The 16,436-nt window shown below is 49.4% G+C and overlaps 1 protein-coding gene across 2 annotated transcripts in view; it reads left to right on the forward strand.

Annotated features, from left to right (window-relative positions):
• Positions 1–206: 206 nt before the first annotated feature.
• SLC12A8 (solute carrier family 12 member 8) overlaps positions 207–16,436 on the forward strand; it is a 53,894-nt gene continuing 37,664 nt past the window's right edge. Inside the window, exons 1-5 of one of the 2 annotated variants that reach the window (XM_038142242.1) lie at positions 207–3,692; positions 7,134–7,350; positions 8,131–8,277; positions 11,073–11,264; positions 13,575–13,806. In XM_038142242.1, the coding sequence (XP_037998170.1) occupies positions 7,282–7,350; positions 8,131–8,277; positions 11,073–11,264; positions 13,575–13,806 (640 nt within the window). In that variant the 5' untranslated portion in view covers positions 207–3,692; positions 7,134–7,281. Of the gene's footprint in view, positions 3,693–6,530; positions 6,738–7,133; positions 7,351–8,130; positions 8,278–11,072; positions 11,265–13,574; positions 13,807–16,436 lie in introns of those variants that run through there. The other variant, XM_038142243.1, reaches the window with a different exon arrangement.

Here is a 16,436-nt window from a genome sequence, read left to right on the forward strand (position 1 = left end):
AGGACAGCCAAGACACGTTGGTGTGTGATTGCTGTTCGTGTGATTTCATTGGGCCCGTGGCTGTGTCTTCCAGGCCTCTTGTCTAGAAATGTGGTGCCTGGTCCCAGACCAGGCTTGGTGCTGACATCTTTTTAGATAGATCAGTGCCTTGGCAGTAGCTTGTATGTAGCTGCCTTCATTTAGAGGAGGTGATACCTTCTCAGCAGCTATGGAAATACAAGTAGTACCACTGAATACGTTAATTTTCAGTTTATTCGCATAAAATCTTTGTTTTCATTGTCAGATGTGATCGTTAGTGCCGTTTCACAAAGGCAGAAGTAACAGCTTTTGTTAGATCAAAAGCACTAGCCTGGCCCAATTGAAACCAAAAGGTTCCATTACTTTAGGTGTGTAAATTATAAAAAAAATACTTTTCTGCTGTATAATGAATAATGACTGTTCAAAATGTGTAAGTATTATACTCTGAAAGCTCTTCAGGAGCAGCACATCCTTTATCATTCTTGTCACAGGATAAACTGAGCCATGAGAGAGGATAAAGCAACGACTGTGAGTGCTGGGAATGTTCAGCGTAATTGCGAGGTAATCTCAACCATGCAGTGACATGCAACAGCAAAATAGAGGATGACATCAGAAGCTGAAAGGATGACTTGTTTGTCTTTTCTCAAGTCCTGTGTTTTCTTCCATTAGTCTTTGCCAGTTCCTGAAATCATCTTTGTTAAAGAGCTAATGTAGACAGAACAGCCTAAGAAAGATACAGCTCAGAAAGACATAAGCAAGTGCAAGGGCACCAGTGGGACAAAGTGATCTTTTCCTGCAAACCAGGACTCTGAAAGGGGGCTTTTCTTTAGGACTAGCTCTGTTCCCTTAGAGGAAGTGAACAGGATGATTGATAAAACTCCTAGTCAAACACTAGCTAGAGTGATGGATGTTGCAGCTACTTGAAAATGAGCCATAAGGACAGTGTGAGTCCCCACAGCAGGTGTGGAAATGTACTTTGGCAGTACTCTCACAGAGTTGTTGCCTGAAAATCCATTTGAAGGAATTGAAACAATGTTGTTTATAGTGATGCTCAGGTATTATGTTGATAACCGCTATTACACACACTGAATACCACCAGGTAAAAATCCATTTTAAAGGCAAAGTATTTTACAATTTGCAGCTGTGAGTGAACTTGAAAAAGATTGTCTCTTCATTTATTCTGAGAACATTCTCTATGTGACCTGTTTTATGGTCAGTCTAGGGTTGATAGGTCATTAAGTGATGGGGTTAGCTAAACTGAGTAGTTATTCACAGTTTGTGCTCTGTGTGTACATGGAAATTGCACATTGTGTTTTAAGATGTGTATGTTTGGCAGCTGAAGAAGATGATGATGAGGTAGGTGACAATTAATATTCATCCTATTAAGGATCAATCCTTTCCACATTTCACAGGATGGCTCAGACTTGCGGATGTTTCAAATTCTCTTCTCTTGCTGACTGACCTCTGTGCTGCTGCTTTCTTTCCCTCTTTCTGGAGGCCATGTTTGTATCTTTGACACCTCTATTGTTCCCGTACCTGTTCTGTCCCACATAACCTTTTGTCACCCTCTTCACACTCTCTTAAACCCATTTCCAGACTCCATTCCCTGGAGCAATTTCCATTCAGTGACACCACATGGACCATCAAAAGTCTTCTCAAATCATGGTTCAGGATGTGCAGTGTGTAGGTCTGCCAGGCTTTGGATGGCTCCATCTGCCCCAGGACCTGTGTAACTTGAGGGAGAGGATTCTAGCAGGTCTGTGGAATTCAGTGTCCTTTGCTAGCCCTGAAAGCACTCGAGATTTGGACTTTGAGAAAACAATTTTAACTCTTAGTTTCAGTTTTCTCCCCATTTATTCCCTGTAGAGCTAAGGTACTCAGCTTAGTGAGAGAGAATTTTAATTAGGGCTTTTAGAAAACTTTCTCAATTTGTGATAGTTTTCTTGGAAGGCCCTAAAGTGGTGTGGAGTAAGACTTACATGAAGACACTGGTTTGAAATGCACACAGCCCTGCTGAAGGAGGTCTCCTGCTCTTGGAAGAATTCTCTTGACAAGCAGGAGAATGTTGAAAATTGCCATGACTAAAATAGGACCAGACAGAGATTAATGCTGAACATTCCTGAAAGTGCTTCTTAGGAGAGCTTGGTGATTTTAATGTGTCAGTCCTTAAAAAAAAACAAACACCTTTCACTGGTTTTCTCCTGTGGTTCTTTCCAGTGCAGAGGCAGCATTTCCCAAAGGAGTGTTCAGCAGTGGCAAGTGGCAGTAGCAGCTGGCCCAAGAAACTTCTTTAGCACTTGCCAGGTGTGCCCATGTGTGTGGGGAGGGCACAGAAGTGCCTGTGGGCAGGCTACAGGGCTGGTCCTCAGGGAAGGAGGTGCTGCAACAAATTCAAGATACTTATTTCGGATTTTTCACTGGCCCTCATGATGGGAGAAGCTGGCTGAACCTGTTCCCTGTTAGTTGTGGAGTGTAAAAAGAAGGGAGTGGAGGAGAGCTTCCAAATATTCCAGGAATGGGATATCCGGGGAGCTATCTATAGAACTGGGATTGTTCCTCTTGCTAAAGGTGCTTAGGGGTGACTTAATTGCAGCCTTCCAGCCCCTGAAGGAAGCTTAAAGGGAACACTTCAAGAGCATGTATTGACAGGACAAAGGGGAATGGCTTCAAACGAGAAGAGGAAGGTTTAGGTTAGATAATGGGAAGAAATTATTTACTGTGAGGGTGGTGAGGCACTGGGACAGGTTGTCCAGAGAAGCTGTGTGGATGCCCCATCCCTGGAAGTTCAAGGTCAGGTTGGACAGGGCTTTGAGCAACCTGGTGAAAAGTGTCTGCCCAAAGCAGGGCAGTTGGAATCAGGTGATCTTTAAGGTCCCTTTGAACCCCAGACATTCTGTGGTTTCCTCAGGCTTCATCCTCCTTTGAGAAGTCATCTGTCTTTTCTGAACTCTTGCTTTCCTTTTCTGCCACTCACAGAAATTTGTGGTTTTATTCAAGAGCAGAGGCTTGTTCACACTTTGGCTCTGCAGGAAAATCAAAACAGGTTCACTGGATTACATGAATGTCTTGTATGGATCCTTTTTGAAAATTAAAATGGCCCTAACCCGTTTTGGAAGTAAATTAAATCGAAGCTGCTACACGAACTCTTAAGGAAGAGTGGCTGGCTCTAGATATGATCCTCTTTATATTGAGACTATCCAAAATTCCTGCCTTTAATTCAGGTGGAGCTTTGCCTGTGCAAGGTCACAGAATTTCTTGGCAGCCCAGGGCTGGGAAGTTCGACTGGATCCAGCTGCTATTGAAATGTCACTGTGTGGAATCAGAGCCCCCTTTCCCCGTGGCCAGCGTTTCCCCAAGCAGCTGTGAATTTGCTTATTTATTCACTTATTTTGTCAGACTCCTGAGAACTGCAGATCGAGCGCCAATCTGCTCCCAGCCCCTGATGATTTCTGTTCCCCACGCTCGGCGCTGCGGGGTCTCGGCGCTCCGGGAGCCGGCGTGTCCCGGGCACGGCTGGTTCCGGCCCGAGCCGGGCAGACGCTGCCGCTGCCGGTGCTGCGGGGCGGGCGCGGTGCCCGGGCAGACGTGGCAGCGCCCGGGGCCGCCCCGGCGGGAGGCGGCGCCGCGGGAGCCGGCGGGAAGGAGGGAAGGAGGGAGGGCCCGGGAGCCGCCAGGTGAGTGGGGTCGGCACCGCGGGGACACCCCCGAGCCGGGATGGGGGACCGGCCTGAGCCGCGGGGCCCGCCCGGGACCGCGCAGGTGGCGCCGGGCTCGGCTTGGCTTTGCCCGCTGCTCCCTCCGGTGCTGCGGCGGCTCGGACGGGGCGGAGGGAGGAGGGAGGTAATCGGGGGAGAGGAAAGCTAAAAAATAAAAACCATGGTGGGGGCGAAAAAAAAGGTGGAAAAGAGCTCCCCCCCAAAAGGTAAAAGAAAAAAGACTAATAAGGGCGTGGGGAGGAAGTTAAAAAAAGAAAGGTGAAAGAAAACCAGAAAAAAAGGAAATAGAAGAGGGAAAAAAAGAGGCAAAAACAGCGAAACAAAAAGAAAAAAAGGGAAAAAAATGGAAAATTTGAGGAAAAAAGAGAATTTAAAAAGGATAAAACAAACAGAGGTAAGAGGGAGCGGGTAGGTCGGAGCGCTGCCCGGGCAGGGTGTGGCGGTGGCCGCAGCCCCCAGGTGCTGGCAACGCCGTGGCCTCTGCCAAACCCAAGCTCTCCGGCCACACCGGAAAGCTGAAGTTGCTGGGGAGAGTCCGGGCTTGTTTCCCACGTCTGGTTTTCCGCAGCCTTCGTTGCTCTACGGAGATACGTGAAAACAGAACGAGCTCGGTAATTGTGCTGGCCGGTGCAGTAAATGAGTAACTGGGAGCAGCCAAGCGCTGCTCCGCGTGGCGTTACCTTTGCTGCGCTGATGGCCGCTTCATTTCCCTTCAATTCCGCTTTCCTAAAAAACTCCTAAATTAGGTGTTTTTAAGAACTTGACCCGGAGAGGAGTTGAAGGGATTGATTAAAACTACAATGCTGTTGGCTGCTGTGTCCCTTGGGAGGAGAGGCTTTAGGAGCACCTCCTCTGGCGAGGACGGAGGCTTCGGAGGTCGTGGGACCACACGCAGTTGTGCTTGGGAAGGCGTTAACCTTTCCTCTTCGGAATCAGCCAGCTGTTGAGTAGCTCAGAGCAGCGACGCTTAGCTCAGAAGCAGCTTTAATGTGATGATTAATAAAATAGTGCTTTGAAAGGATATGGAGGGCACAGAAATTTAATCTATAGGAATCTGGTTTTGCAATTAAATATAGAAGTGTTGCAGGAAAAGGAGATGAGCCTTTGTAATGTTTCTGCGAGGTTTGCTAATGCTCTTCTGCTCTCTTGAGTGCTAAATGGTATGGAAAGATTAAAACAGACGTTCGTCTTTAATTTATAGACTGGCTAGTGTATTTGGCAGAAACCTTAGGAAAAATAACAGCAATTTACTTTCAAGTTAGAGGCTCACTTATATTAGGGAAAATAGTTTCTGTTTAGTTTATTTATCCCGCTGGTGTGTTTAGCAGAAAAAGAGTTGGTGACCTAGATACAAAATAGCACCCAAAAATATCCCAGTGCTGATAGAGTGCTGCGTGGGGCAGGAGGAGGGCACCTGCCCCAAGGACTTTCCACTCACAGACCCTAAATTGCAGAAATACTTGCATGTTCATGGATTGGGATGTGGCTGTGAGTGCATTTGTCCAGCTCCCCCTCCTGTGCTTTACACCCCCTCCTGTGTTTGCTTTGGCTACCTCGTAGCGACCAATGGATCCAGGAGTCGTGGTGGGATGTAAATGATTACTGAACTGGGTAATAAGATTTTTGGGCAGTTGGAAATGCCACAGAGGAGCAGTGGTGCAGAGGCAATTTCCTGGGTTTGTGGAGGAGGAAGATCTCAACACCAAGGTGAGCAGTAGCTGGCAGAAAGGACCCTAGAGCACAGGGCAGGAGAGGGGTTTTAAAGCAAAGAAAAAGGAAGGAAATGGTGAGATAAGGGGATTTAAATGTCTAGGCAGGTAGCATTTCTTGCTAGGTGTGCTTCAGGTCGAAAATCCATGTGTGCAGCCCTTCTTTTAGTGTTTTGCAAGTTTCAGGTGGGTAATATCCATGTAATGTCACACACCAGACACACTGAGAGAGTCACTTCCACCCTGAGCTGCTGTAAGGGCTTGGAGCTGTCTCCTTCTGCCTCCCTTGGTGGAGTGGTTTAGGAGAGCCCGGGGCTGCAGAGCTGCAGCCTCCCCTTTCTCCACATCTAGATGGGACTGCTGGGGCAGACTGGAGTTTGGATGACCCCAGTGAATGCTTTACTGAGTGAAAGTAAAGGAAGGACTGCACTGGGGATTCTTAGGAGAATATGGCTATTCAATTGTAATCTTGTTTCACGTTGTGTATTTTCTTCCATTTTTTATTACTGTGGCTATTTGAAAAAAAAAAACATGAGCTTTGTTTCTTTCGAGTTCATCTGCTCCTGCTGCTTTTGCCCTGCTTGAAGCTCCACTCTCCCTGTAACAGCAACCATTTGTGATATTGTGAAGGGTTATTTGCTTCAAGAAATGTGGGGGCAGCAGCAGGGCATCCGTGAACTCTCACGGCTTTGGTGCTGCTTAACTGGCCATGTGGGCAGGGCAAAGAAAAACCTGCCGTGCTGCCCATTGTACCCCAGCTGCAGGAGACCTTCTGCAACTGAAACACTGCGGCGGAGCAGCATCTGCTTTGGTTATTTAATACTGGGTATTTCAAAGTAGAGTAATAAGGGCAGGATGGTGAAAGACATTCAGACCCTGGTGCAGAAATCCTGAGTGACACAAAGTAGTTTCTGTATGTCCCTGTGGAATAAGCAAAGCACATTTCTGTTGGATTTCTGCCCTTAATTAATTTGGTCTTTTTGGATTAATTTGGTCTCTGGTCTCAGGTAAGGTGCCCAGCCATTGGTACAAGCCCTGTGTGATCATGGTTGGTTGTTTAAGCATGTGGGTTCAGCTGGCCAGCAAATTACCTGCCCCAGGAGAGCCAATGATCCAGACAAGCTGCCCTGTCCACATTTGTGGAACAAGTCTTGCTCCTCTCTGACTGCAGCCCTCTTTGTCTTACCTAGGCATGGTGCACTACACTGAGAAATAGCCAGAAGGGCTCTCTTGACACCTGGTGTGGGAGACTGTGGGTAACTGAATGCACTGGCAGGACCTTGGTCTGCAAAAGGTACAGCTGAAGCAGACGTGGTCAAGGCTGTGAAGTGATGAGTGGTGCTGGGAAGTGAATAATCCATGTGTCCTATGTCACTGGAGCACAGGAGCATGCAATGATATTACCAGGCACCAGATTTAAAACCAAGGAGAGGAAATGCATTTTGCAGACAACACTGTGGAGCCAGTGCTACAGGATGCTGGGCTTAGGTTTGGAAAAGGCTACCAAGGGCTGTTAAATGTGTGGCTGATGGTGGAGCCTGTGCTGGGGGAGCCTTGCTCTTTGCTTGCTGTGGTGTCCCTCTGGTTCAGCATTTCTACAAGCCGCTGTTGACTGTGTGGACAAGGCGTTGTGCTTTGGCACAAACTAAGAAAGCAGCAGTCTTGTCTTTCATCTTTCCTGCTTTCACAGTAAGGCTGGAATAAAACCATGAATCTTCTGCAACGGAGGAGCCAGCCCTGCAGGAATTGGACCGAGCTGAGCTTCCACTCAGAGGAGCTTGGGCCGTGGTTGTGCTAGAGCTGTGCTTTGGGCAGGCGGAGGCGGCGCCGAGGAGACGATGTTCAGCCGCAATGGTGCCCGGAGTGAGGGATATGTCCAAGAGCTCTTCCATGAGGAAGCACAGCAGGTATGTCACAGAGCCATCTCCTTTCCTAAATTTCTATCTCCATGGCCTCTGCCCTCCTGGTCACCTCTGTGCAAGGGAACAGGAGTGAAGTAACAGATCTGCCCTTCATTTTGCTGCGTATATCTGAGGTGTATGACTTAGAAAGGGGAAGAAGAGACTCAACTTCCAGAAGGCAAGAGGAAGGAGTTGCCATAGGAAAACTACAGTTTCCCTGGAGTTTCTGATCTTGGTTCCAGCAGCTCTGGAAAATCACCATGCCCCAAGGCCCAGAGCCCCATGTCTCCTGTTGGAAGCAAAGGGTCCTGCTCAGATATGACTGTGATGGGAAAACCATCTTAACCTATTCTGTTGGTCCCAGCTGGTCCAGCCTGGTTTGCCATATCCTCTAAGGGAGTTCTCCCAGGCACTGAGAATCTTGCTTGCCTTGGTGGAGTGTTTGGAAGGGACAGGAGGAGAAGCACAGTGCGTAGCTGCAGGCCCTGTGAAGGACCCTTGAATGGTTTTTGGTTGATGCATGGGGGTTAATTCACTGGGGCTCAGTGGGGCTCTGATGCTGCTTATCCTACAAGAATATAAACAGGGTATTGTAGGGAGCTGCCTCTTTCAGGGCCCAGGTGTGCCAACAGCCTGACAGCCCTTCATCTTAGGGACAACTTGCAGCAAAGGAGTGTCTCAGCAGCTGTTGGTGGCCATCCCCCTGTTGGTGGCTGGCTGTGGCACCACTTGCGCAGCCTGCCCATAAAACATGAGAGGTAAACCCCAGGCTTTGCTTTTCCCTAGGTATCTCAAACACAGACCAAGCCCTGGTGGAAGATCCAGCTGTTTGTATGGGAGCCAGTGCTTTTTGGAACGTGGGATGGGGTCTTCACCTCCTGCATGATCAACATTTTTGGAGTGGTTCTTTTCCTGAGGACGGGATGGCTTGTGGTGAGCAAGTGCTGTCTTGGTTGAATGTTTGAATAGACATTTTCCTCCGCCCTCCCTTGCCTTGTATCTCCATCAGCACCCAAGTGTTTTGGATTCTGTGCTCTTTGTTATAGGTGTTGCTCATGCCCTCTGGTATTTTATAGCTTTTCAAAAAATTCCACTAAAATGTGCAGCTGAGGTGGTCTTTGTGAGTGGTTTCCTATCTTAGCTTTCAGAAAGAGAAAGGAAAACACAACAACCAACCTTGACAGTGAACAGGGACACCCTTGCGTCGTATTGTTGAGGAGAAATTAACACTTTTACAGCCACTCATCCATCCTCCCAACACTACTGAAGGAGGTCTCTTCCAAACATGCCAGTGTTGGAGTTCCTGACTTTTTGAATGGGAAATCCTCAGTCAGGTGAAACTGTCATTGCTATCAAAGGATCTTCCACTGCTGGGTCCTTAACAACATCTCTGAGGGTCAGAGCCTGGAATACTGTCCCCTCCCGATGCAAAATACTGTATTATGCCTCAAAATTTCCCCTTAGAAGAAGGAAATCTTCCCTAGAAATGGATGGGATTTGAGCTTCAGGCAGACTTTTTGTCACAGGCATGGTGGGCACCTTCCAAAAGGAGCAGGAAGACACTTGCACTCTGCACTGAAGACTGCTTTGCTGGAGGGGTTGAGGGGAGCTGCAGTTGTTGTGGCAGAGAAGTTGGGATGATTTTTTAGCTTTCTTTGCCTTCTGATTTTATTTCCTCCACATCTCCTTTGAAAGCAAGTTACTTCTGGAGCAAACACAAATATAAACAAAGCCCATAAATGAAAGAAAAACAGAACCAGCTGGAAGCTAGCATGAAAGGGAAGGGAGGAGAAGCCAGGGTTGGCAGAGAGCTCCCCTGGCAGAGGACAGTCATATGTCAAGCTATTCCCAGAGTCAGGCTTTCGTTATAAATTTCCAGAGCTGGAGCTGGGGCTGGTGAAGCTTTGCAGTTCCAGGGGACCTAATCTTGCTGAAATGTTCAGCAGGGATTGCTGCTGCACTAACCCCTTCCAGCATGCATGCATAAATAAGCATCAACGCTTAATGGGGGCTTTTTCTTCCCGCTTTCTCTGCTTGCTATTGCTGCTGTGAGTTCAGCATTCCCCCTCGGTCTTAGTGTTAACCCTTTACTCTGTAGGAACCATTGGATTGCCCATTACCTGCTGCCATAGCCTGGTAGCACCTTTCTGGAAAAGCCCAAGGCTAAGCGAATATTTGCATATGTTTGGCTTTTTTTTTTTAAATTTTTTTTAACTGAAGCATGTAATGTTTATTAACCATTTAACCTGGGGTTAGCAGCTGAAGAAAAAGAACAATTGTCCTTTTAAAGAGAAGCATGGCGTTTGGGTGGGCTGTGGTGCTGACCCAACCACAGCTGTGTTTATAGCAATCCTTGGCTCTGTTCCCCACTGACCAGATAACACCCCTGTCAAAGGCAGCAGGAGGCTGAACCAAAATAGGATTTTATGATGATACCAACATCCTGCATATGTTTCTGGTTTTTTTTCACAAAAAAAAAGAGAATCTAGGATTCCAACCAACCCCAGAGCAGGGAAGCAACGGTGATAAAAACCCCATCACGGCTAGCGTGACCACAGAGATGAGCATTGTGGAGCAAGGTTGGAAAGAGGGGATACAGACATGGCCTGGAATATGAGTGAAAGGAAGGGAAGCCAGATGTTAGCAAAGCACTGGGCACTGGAGGAGCCTTCTGATTGCTGTGCACTGGCCTGAGTGATTTGTCAGCAGGGGAAGGTGGGCTGGAGCACAAGGGAAAACTCCTGACCCTGGAAAATAAATTACAGCCACGTGCAAGAGAGTGGGAAGGTCCTGAGCTCAGAAGAGTTCTTAAATTCCTTTGGAGGTACTAAGCACATTTTGTTTCTGAAAATCTGACCCTAAATGTCAGACTGAACACCCCCAAAGAAAGGGCTTGTGCTGCTGTTTAAGTTTGCCAATGGGGACCTGCAGCTGTGTTTGTTCAGAGACCTCTCTTTGCCACACAGTGGCGAGTGCAGCAGCTCCTCCTGGAGCCCTCCCTCTGCCCCAAGCAGGAAGGGTTGGTTTTTTTTCAGTGGGGCTGAATCCTGTGCAGAAAAGTCTCCCGAGCCCAGGCAGGGTGAGAGCCACCTGCCCCTCTGAGCGCTCCCGGCGCACGCTGCTTTGTGAGTGGAGCCTTATTTATCTTCCACGCTGCGTTGCCTTTGGGGTTTTGTTCTTTGGCATCTCATTGTTTGGAGGGATCAGTGCTTTCAAAGGTAAATGTTCTGAAAAATTAAAATGCAAGCTTGATGCTGTTAATAAATCAGTCGTTGCAAATACCAGGGGTTCTATTTTGGAAGTACCTCTTGTTATGAAAGTGGCTTTTTTTTTTTAAGCATGTCATTCTAAACCATGCAGACAGGCAGTGATCCCCTGACCGTGGTGGCTGAATCATTGTTTGACCTCATTCCTTTTAAACCAGTGGACAAAATCAGTGATTCATGGAGGAGCCCATTGACAGAGCAGAACCTGCTCATGCAAAGGTCTGCCCAGCCCCAGGCTTAAGAACAAGACAGGTTGTCATCAAAGGGGTGCTAATAAAGGCTCTAAATTTGGCAATCAATTACGCTAATTAGACAAGTAGGGGTGTCTGTGTGTGTTTCTTTTAATCTGTAATGACTCCAGATCCATAGATCACTAGTGACTAGAAGTGGGTAGGTTCTCATTCTGTCCCAACAGATTGGTGTGAATTAATCTTTATTTATTTTTATTTTTTTTCATTCCAGGGAAACACTGGCATTGTAATGGGCATGTTTCTGGTGTCCTTTGTCATTCTGGTTGCCCTGGTGACAGTTTTGTCTGGAATTGGGGTGTGTGAGAAGTGCAGCATTGGAAGTGGAGGAGTCTACTCCATGATTTCTACTGTCCTTGGAGGTCAAGTAGGGGGCACCATTGGCCTCCTTTACATTTTTGGCCAGGTAATTAAAAAGTTATTCAAAGAAAATTTGGAAACTTTGCAATGTAGATATTAATCTTGTGCTGTCCTGCTGCAGAAAGTAATGTTTCAAGTAAAGTCTGGGTAATGCAACATGGGAGAGCACCACAGGGAGCACTCAGCCCACGCTGCTCCCCAGGAGCAAGCCTGTGCATGGCAATGTGCTGCCTGGCATGGGTCACCCTGGTGGAGGAGCTGAGTGTCTGGACACGCCATGCAGGACATGTCCTCCCATCCCAAATTACCCCCACTGCCAGGACATGCCCTTGCTGGCGGGAGACTGAAATTAAACGAAGCAGGAGAGGTCAGGGTGGCCAAGCAAAGCTCAGTGAGTGGCTGTGGACTGGCAGGTTGGCCTTGGCATGCTCCACGTACCCTTAGGGATCAGGCAAGCCTTGGCTGCTTCTCTGTGGGAGCCAGCAGAAGCGGAGCTGGGGTGGGAGGAGAGCTGGGCAGGGGTAAAGGCTACAGCTAATTGACTTCTTGTGAGCCAAAAGTCACAGTTCTGGATTTTCTGAATGATCCCAAGGAGCTGATGGGGTGGTGAGGCACAAAAATACACAAGTAGTCTACAAAAAAAATGGAAAATAATCACTTAAACCTGCAGTAACTTAACCCTCTCCCCCCATAAAGATGTTATGAACAGTATAAAATGTGGTGAGCAGAGAAGCATTTTTATGGAGGTTTGTTTTTAACTGACTGGCTTACAGCAATCTCCAAAACCCCTGAACAGCCCCCAAACCAAAAATAATCCCCTCTTCTCCTTTCACTCCAGATTAAAAGCAAGTGTCCATAAAATATGAACTGAACCCAGTTACAAGCCAAGATATGGAAATGGGCCACACATGAGAATCCTTCCTGTCATATTTTCCACTCTTGCTCTCCGAGAGGACCCTGTCTGGGAAAGCAATCATGTTGCAGCCTGTCCTGAGGGTCGTAAAAGCTGGGCTGCAGCAGCCCTGGCCCCTGGCTTGGCATCCCGTGTGCACGGGGGCTGCACAGGGGCTGGGAGCTGGCAGCTCACTTCAAATCGCTTTGCCTGCTCCCAAAAGTTGCTGATGCCTTTCCTTTCTCAGCTGTGCTTTCTGCCCAACGTGCCCTGCACCAGCTGCAGGCTGATCCTCTGCTACGGGATGCTGTAACCTCTGTCATGAGGCAACTGCTGCCCTGCTCTGACTGGGGCAAGTAGGGAGGGACTGGCCACGTGCTGCTGAGGAAGACTCTCAGGGTGTAGCTCCCCTGATCCAGGTGTCTGCCTGTGATGGAAGTGAGTCCTCTAGGATCTCCAAGTTGTGGGTGCCCCAGTCTGAACATCCGCATGCCACCAGCCTTGCTGAAAACCCCACCAACCCTGCAGCTCCTGGGAATGGGCCAGGCTGTCCTGAGCAGCCTCAGTGGAGCAGTGCTGGCTCAGTCCCAGGTGGGGGATCTGCAGTGAGTGAGGGCTCTGCTCTTGCTGTTTTTTGTCCCTTCCAGTCGTGTGGGAACTGCACGTCCCTCAGCTGTGGACAGGGCTGGTGGGGTTGCAGGACCCAAGGTCACACCAGCCATATCAAATGCAGCTGTCTGCCCTGGTTTTCCAGGGATGCCATGCACTGGAAGGGCTGTTGCTGGAATGTCAGCTAGCAGGAATCAAGGGAGTGAAACATCCTGGTGTTTTGGGTTGCTGTGCTGCAGTGGTGTTTGAGCTGTGCTGCAGATGTCCTGTCCCACGGGCTCTCAGCCACCCGGGGCAGAGTGTGTGTCCTGTCCTGCTGCTGCTGTCCTGGGAGCCCAGCTCACACAATGTGCTCTCCTCCAAAGGGCAGACTCCATTCCAGCAGCGAGGTGGGGAGCTGGTGAAACATCAGAGTTTGCATGCAAACTAAACACTGAGTTAAAAATAACCCCCGGGAGGCAGTGAAGGGGGAGACAAACTGCTGCTCTTCAGGCAGGTGCTGAACTGGGACCCTTTCCTCCAGAGAAACAGAAGAAGGGAGGAAACAGAAGTTGGCTCATCCTTTTCTCTCTCAGAGGAGCCAGGGTAGTTTCTCCTGGAGTGTTAACAGAGGGCAGATGTTTCAGTGGAACCCAGCCTTCCCTGTGTGCCCGGGCAGTGGCTCTGCTGCCTTGGCAGTGTGCTGTCTTACAGCAATAAGCTTCAGTCCCTGCAGGCCACAGGAACATTAAAGGTTGTGCTGTGACAGCCAATGTCTGTCTGTCTGTCTGAACAGAGGCCCCCACAGGCTGGCACGGGGCTGTGGATGGGGATCCCTTTTTCTCTGCGGGGCACTCACAGAGCTGTGTCCCTCAGTGTGTTGCAGGTGCCATGTACATCACTGGCTTTGCAGAGTCCATTGCAGGTGTCCTGAGCCTCAGCAACATCTGGGCAGTGCGTGGCATCTCCCTGGCTGTCCTGCTTGGCCTCCTGGGAATCAATTTGGCTGGGGTGAAGTGGATCATCAGGCTCCAGCTCCTGCTGCTCTTCCTGCTGGCCGTCTCAACACTGGACTTTGTCATTGGGTCCTTTACACATCTTGATCCAGGTAAAACTGGGGGTTCGTTGCATTGGGGTCAGCAGGCATTCGTTCCCTGGGGTTTTCTCCTTAGCTGTGTTTGTGGAGTGACACTCACTTGGACAGTGGTACAGTTCAGAGCTTCCAGATGTGTCCCCTGTCCTTTGGTACTGGCCTTTCAGAGACAACCCATAATTTTGCAAGGAGTGTTTCCAGAGCATGACTGAAGGTGCCTTATTAATTTAGGTGTTTAACCCCAGGGACTGAACTCTCAATTTGTGCTCCTGTTATGTTTCACTTGGAGGTTTTCTAACAGCAGAGAGCATCCGTGTTTGCAGTGTTCTTTGTAGCCTTCTGCTGCCCATCTCGGCATTGTGCCCGTGAAAATGGAGGATTGTGAATTTGAGCGATGGGGATCTTGTCTGGACACCTCTGAGGTCCCTTAGAGCCTGGCTGTGCTGTGCTGTCCACTGTGCTGGGTCTGCTGGCCAGGGCTGTGCTGGGGATGTGAGGAGGGAGCTGGGTGAGGGCAGATGACTGCTGGGGTTTCAAGGACCCATGAGTGGGAATATTCCCGCTAACTTTTCCCAGATTGCGTTCAGTGACAGCTGAACAGCTCAGCAGTGACAGCTCCGGCTCAGGCAAGGGGGAGGCTCAGGGCTCCCACCTGCAGCCCTGCTCACACCAAATCCTGTTCCCTTTTTTCTGTCTGTTTGCTGGGAAACACGTTTCAGGGCGATAATGAAGTGCAATTAGCTGAGTAAACAGAAGGTGTCACCTTTTTCTTGGCTTCCTCTGTGTCCAGCAGCACCTTGGGGGGCTGCAAGTGAGCGACTACAGTGAGTTTAGGGAAAGATCTTCGGTTTTCAATGACAGCTGTGATTCAGCAGCTGGGCTGGGTGGCAGGAGGCGTCATGTGGGTGCTCGTAGCACCGATGGCACAAGTGTCATTCATGCTGCTGTTTTATTTTGTGCTGCTGCTGCGGTGTGCGAGGACAGTGGTGTGGGGACAGAAGCAGCTGCTCCCCTGCCAGACAGAGCCTTATGCAAAGGCATTTACACTTTATATTTGGCATGTAGGAAATGCCCCAAATGAGAGCCTGTGAAAGTTTCAGCAATACTTGTAAATGAGAATGAAGCAGGGACAGTTGTGTTGCTGGGGTGTGTTTTGCAGAGGAAGCAAGTGACCTGCTCCAAACAGCTGCGTTCCATAGGAAGTTGTTTCCTAGAGGAAATGGGGCTGTGTTTGTATTTTTGTTGTGCTCCTAGTAGACCTTTCTAATAGTAGAGAAAAATGAATACTCGAAGTGAGACCAGATAGTAGGAAAGTGAACACAGAACCAGGAGGCAAGAATTAAAGGAATACAGAGGTCAGCAGGAAACATGCCCAAGTGGAGGCCACCACAGTTGTCTTTGATTTCCTCCACTGCTGAGCGCTGTCATTTTCTTCTGACAGAAAATAGAGACAGGAAGGGAAATCAGGCTGCTGAGCATGGCAGATGCTGCAGTTTAGCCAAGGCTGACTAAAGAGAGGAGGGCTTCCAGTGCGTGGAATGAATGGGGCTGATGGTGGCCGGATCCAAGCCCCGCCAGTATCCCGAGCAGCGCTGCCCTAGGGTGGGAGTGCGGCCGCACAGCTGGCAGGGACAGCTGCGGGTGTCGGTGCTTCCCCAGAGCCTGGCAGAGTGCAGCTTCCTCCAGCCTGGGCGGGGGGAGCCTCCCGAGCGCTGCATTTCCCCAGAAGGCCTCTGAGTGGTGTGTCAGCACCAGGGGAGCGCTGGGCTCCGAGGAGCCTCCTCACGCTGGGCTGGGGCTGTCCGCTTTCTGCGCCGCACGAGTGGATGGATGGATGGATGGATGGATGGATGGATGCATGCCTGTCTCTTGGCATTGCGCCCACCAGCAAAGCATCCCTGCTGCGAGGAGCCTGCAGGTGGGACACGCAGGTGGTGCTGCAGCTCCAACCTCCAGAGCCAGCTGATGACAATGGCAGGGTGCAGAGCACCAAACCCAGCATTTGAGACCCCTTTGGGGTGGGCATTCCACGGATCAGCCCTCCACAGCCCTCAGGAGCGTGCAGTTGTTTTCAGTTTGGCTCTGTGGCTGCAGCAGGAGCTGAGATGCAAAGGCAGCATGCAGGGAGAGGTGGTTTTTGAGGCTGGAGCTGTGAGCTGCATTGTAGCTGACAGCTTGTCTGGGTCATGTCCTTGTTTTATGGCAGGTTTATAGGGTTTCAGTTCACAGCTTTAGGTCTCAGTCTGTGACCCTGTAAAATGCGCCTTGTGCAGCCATCCTGCCTTTTCTGCCATGGCAGCCTTTTCCCTCACTTAACATTTCCAAGTGCTGCGCACACACGAAAGGACTGCACATCTGCCAAGCAGCAGTTGCTTGAATTTAAATAATCTCCAGGAATGCCTGTCCATCTTGAAGGTCTTAACTGGCTGCCTTTGTGTGGTTGGGCTGGGTGGAGTCCCCTGCTCTTCTCCCCATTGCCGCAGCTCACACCCAGGCACACACCAAATCGGATATTGTCCAAGCACTCACTCCCTTCCTGTGGCTTGCCTTTATTTTTAGTCTGAGGACGGAGCATGTTTACACAAAAGGGGGCTTCTCAGCAGGGCTTCCTGCTGCTCTTTCTCCTTTTTTTCCTCTCTCTTGCT

This window comes from Motacilla alba, chromosome 7 (genome assembly GCF_015832195.1).
Source record: "Motacilla alba alba isolate MOTALB_02 chromosome 7, Motacilla_alba_V1.0_pri, whole genome shotgun sequence".
In the NCBI taxonomy this organism is placed as follows: Eukaryota; Metazoa; Chordata; class Aves; order Passeriformes; family Motacillidae; genus Motacilla; species Motacilla alba.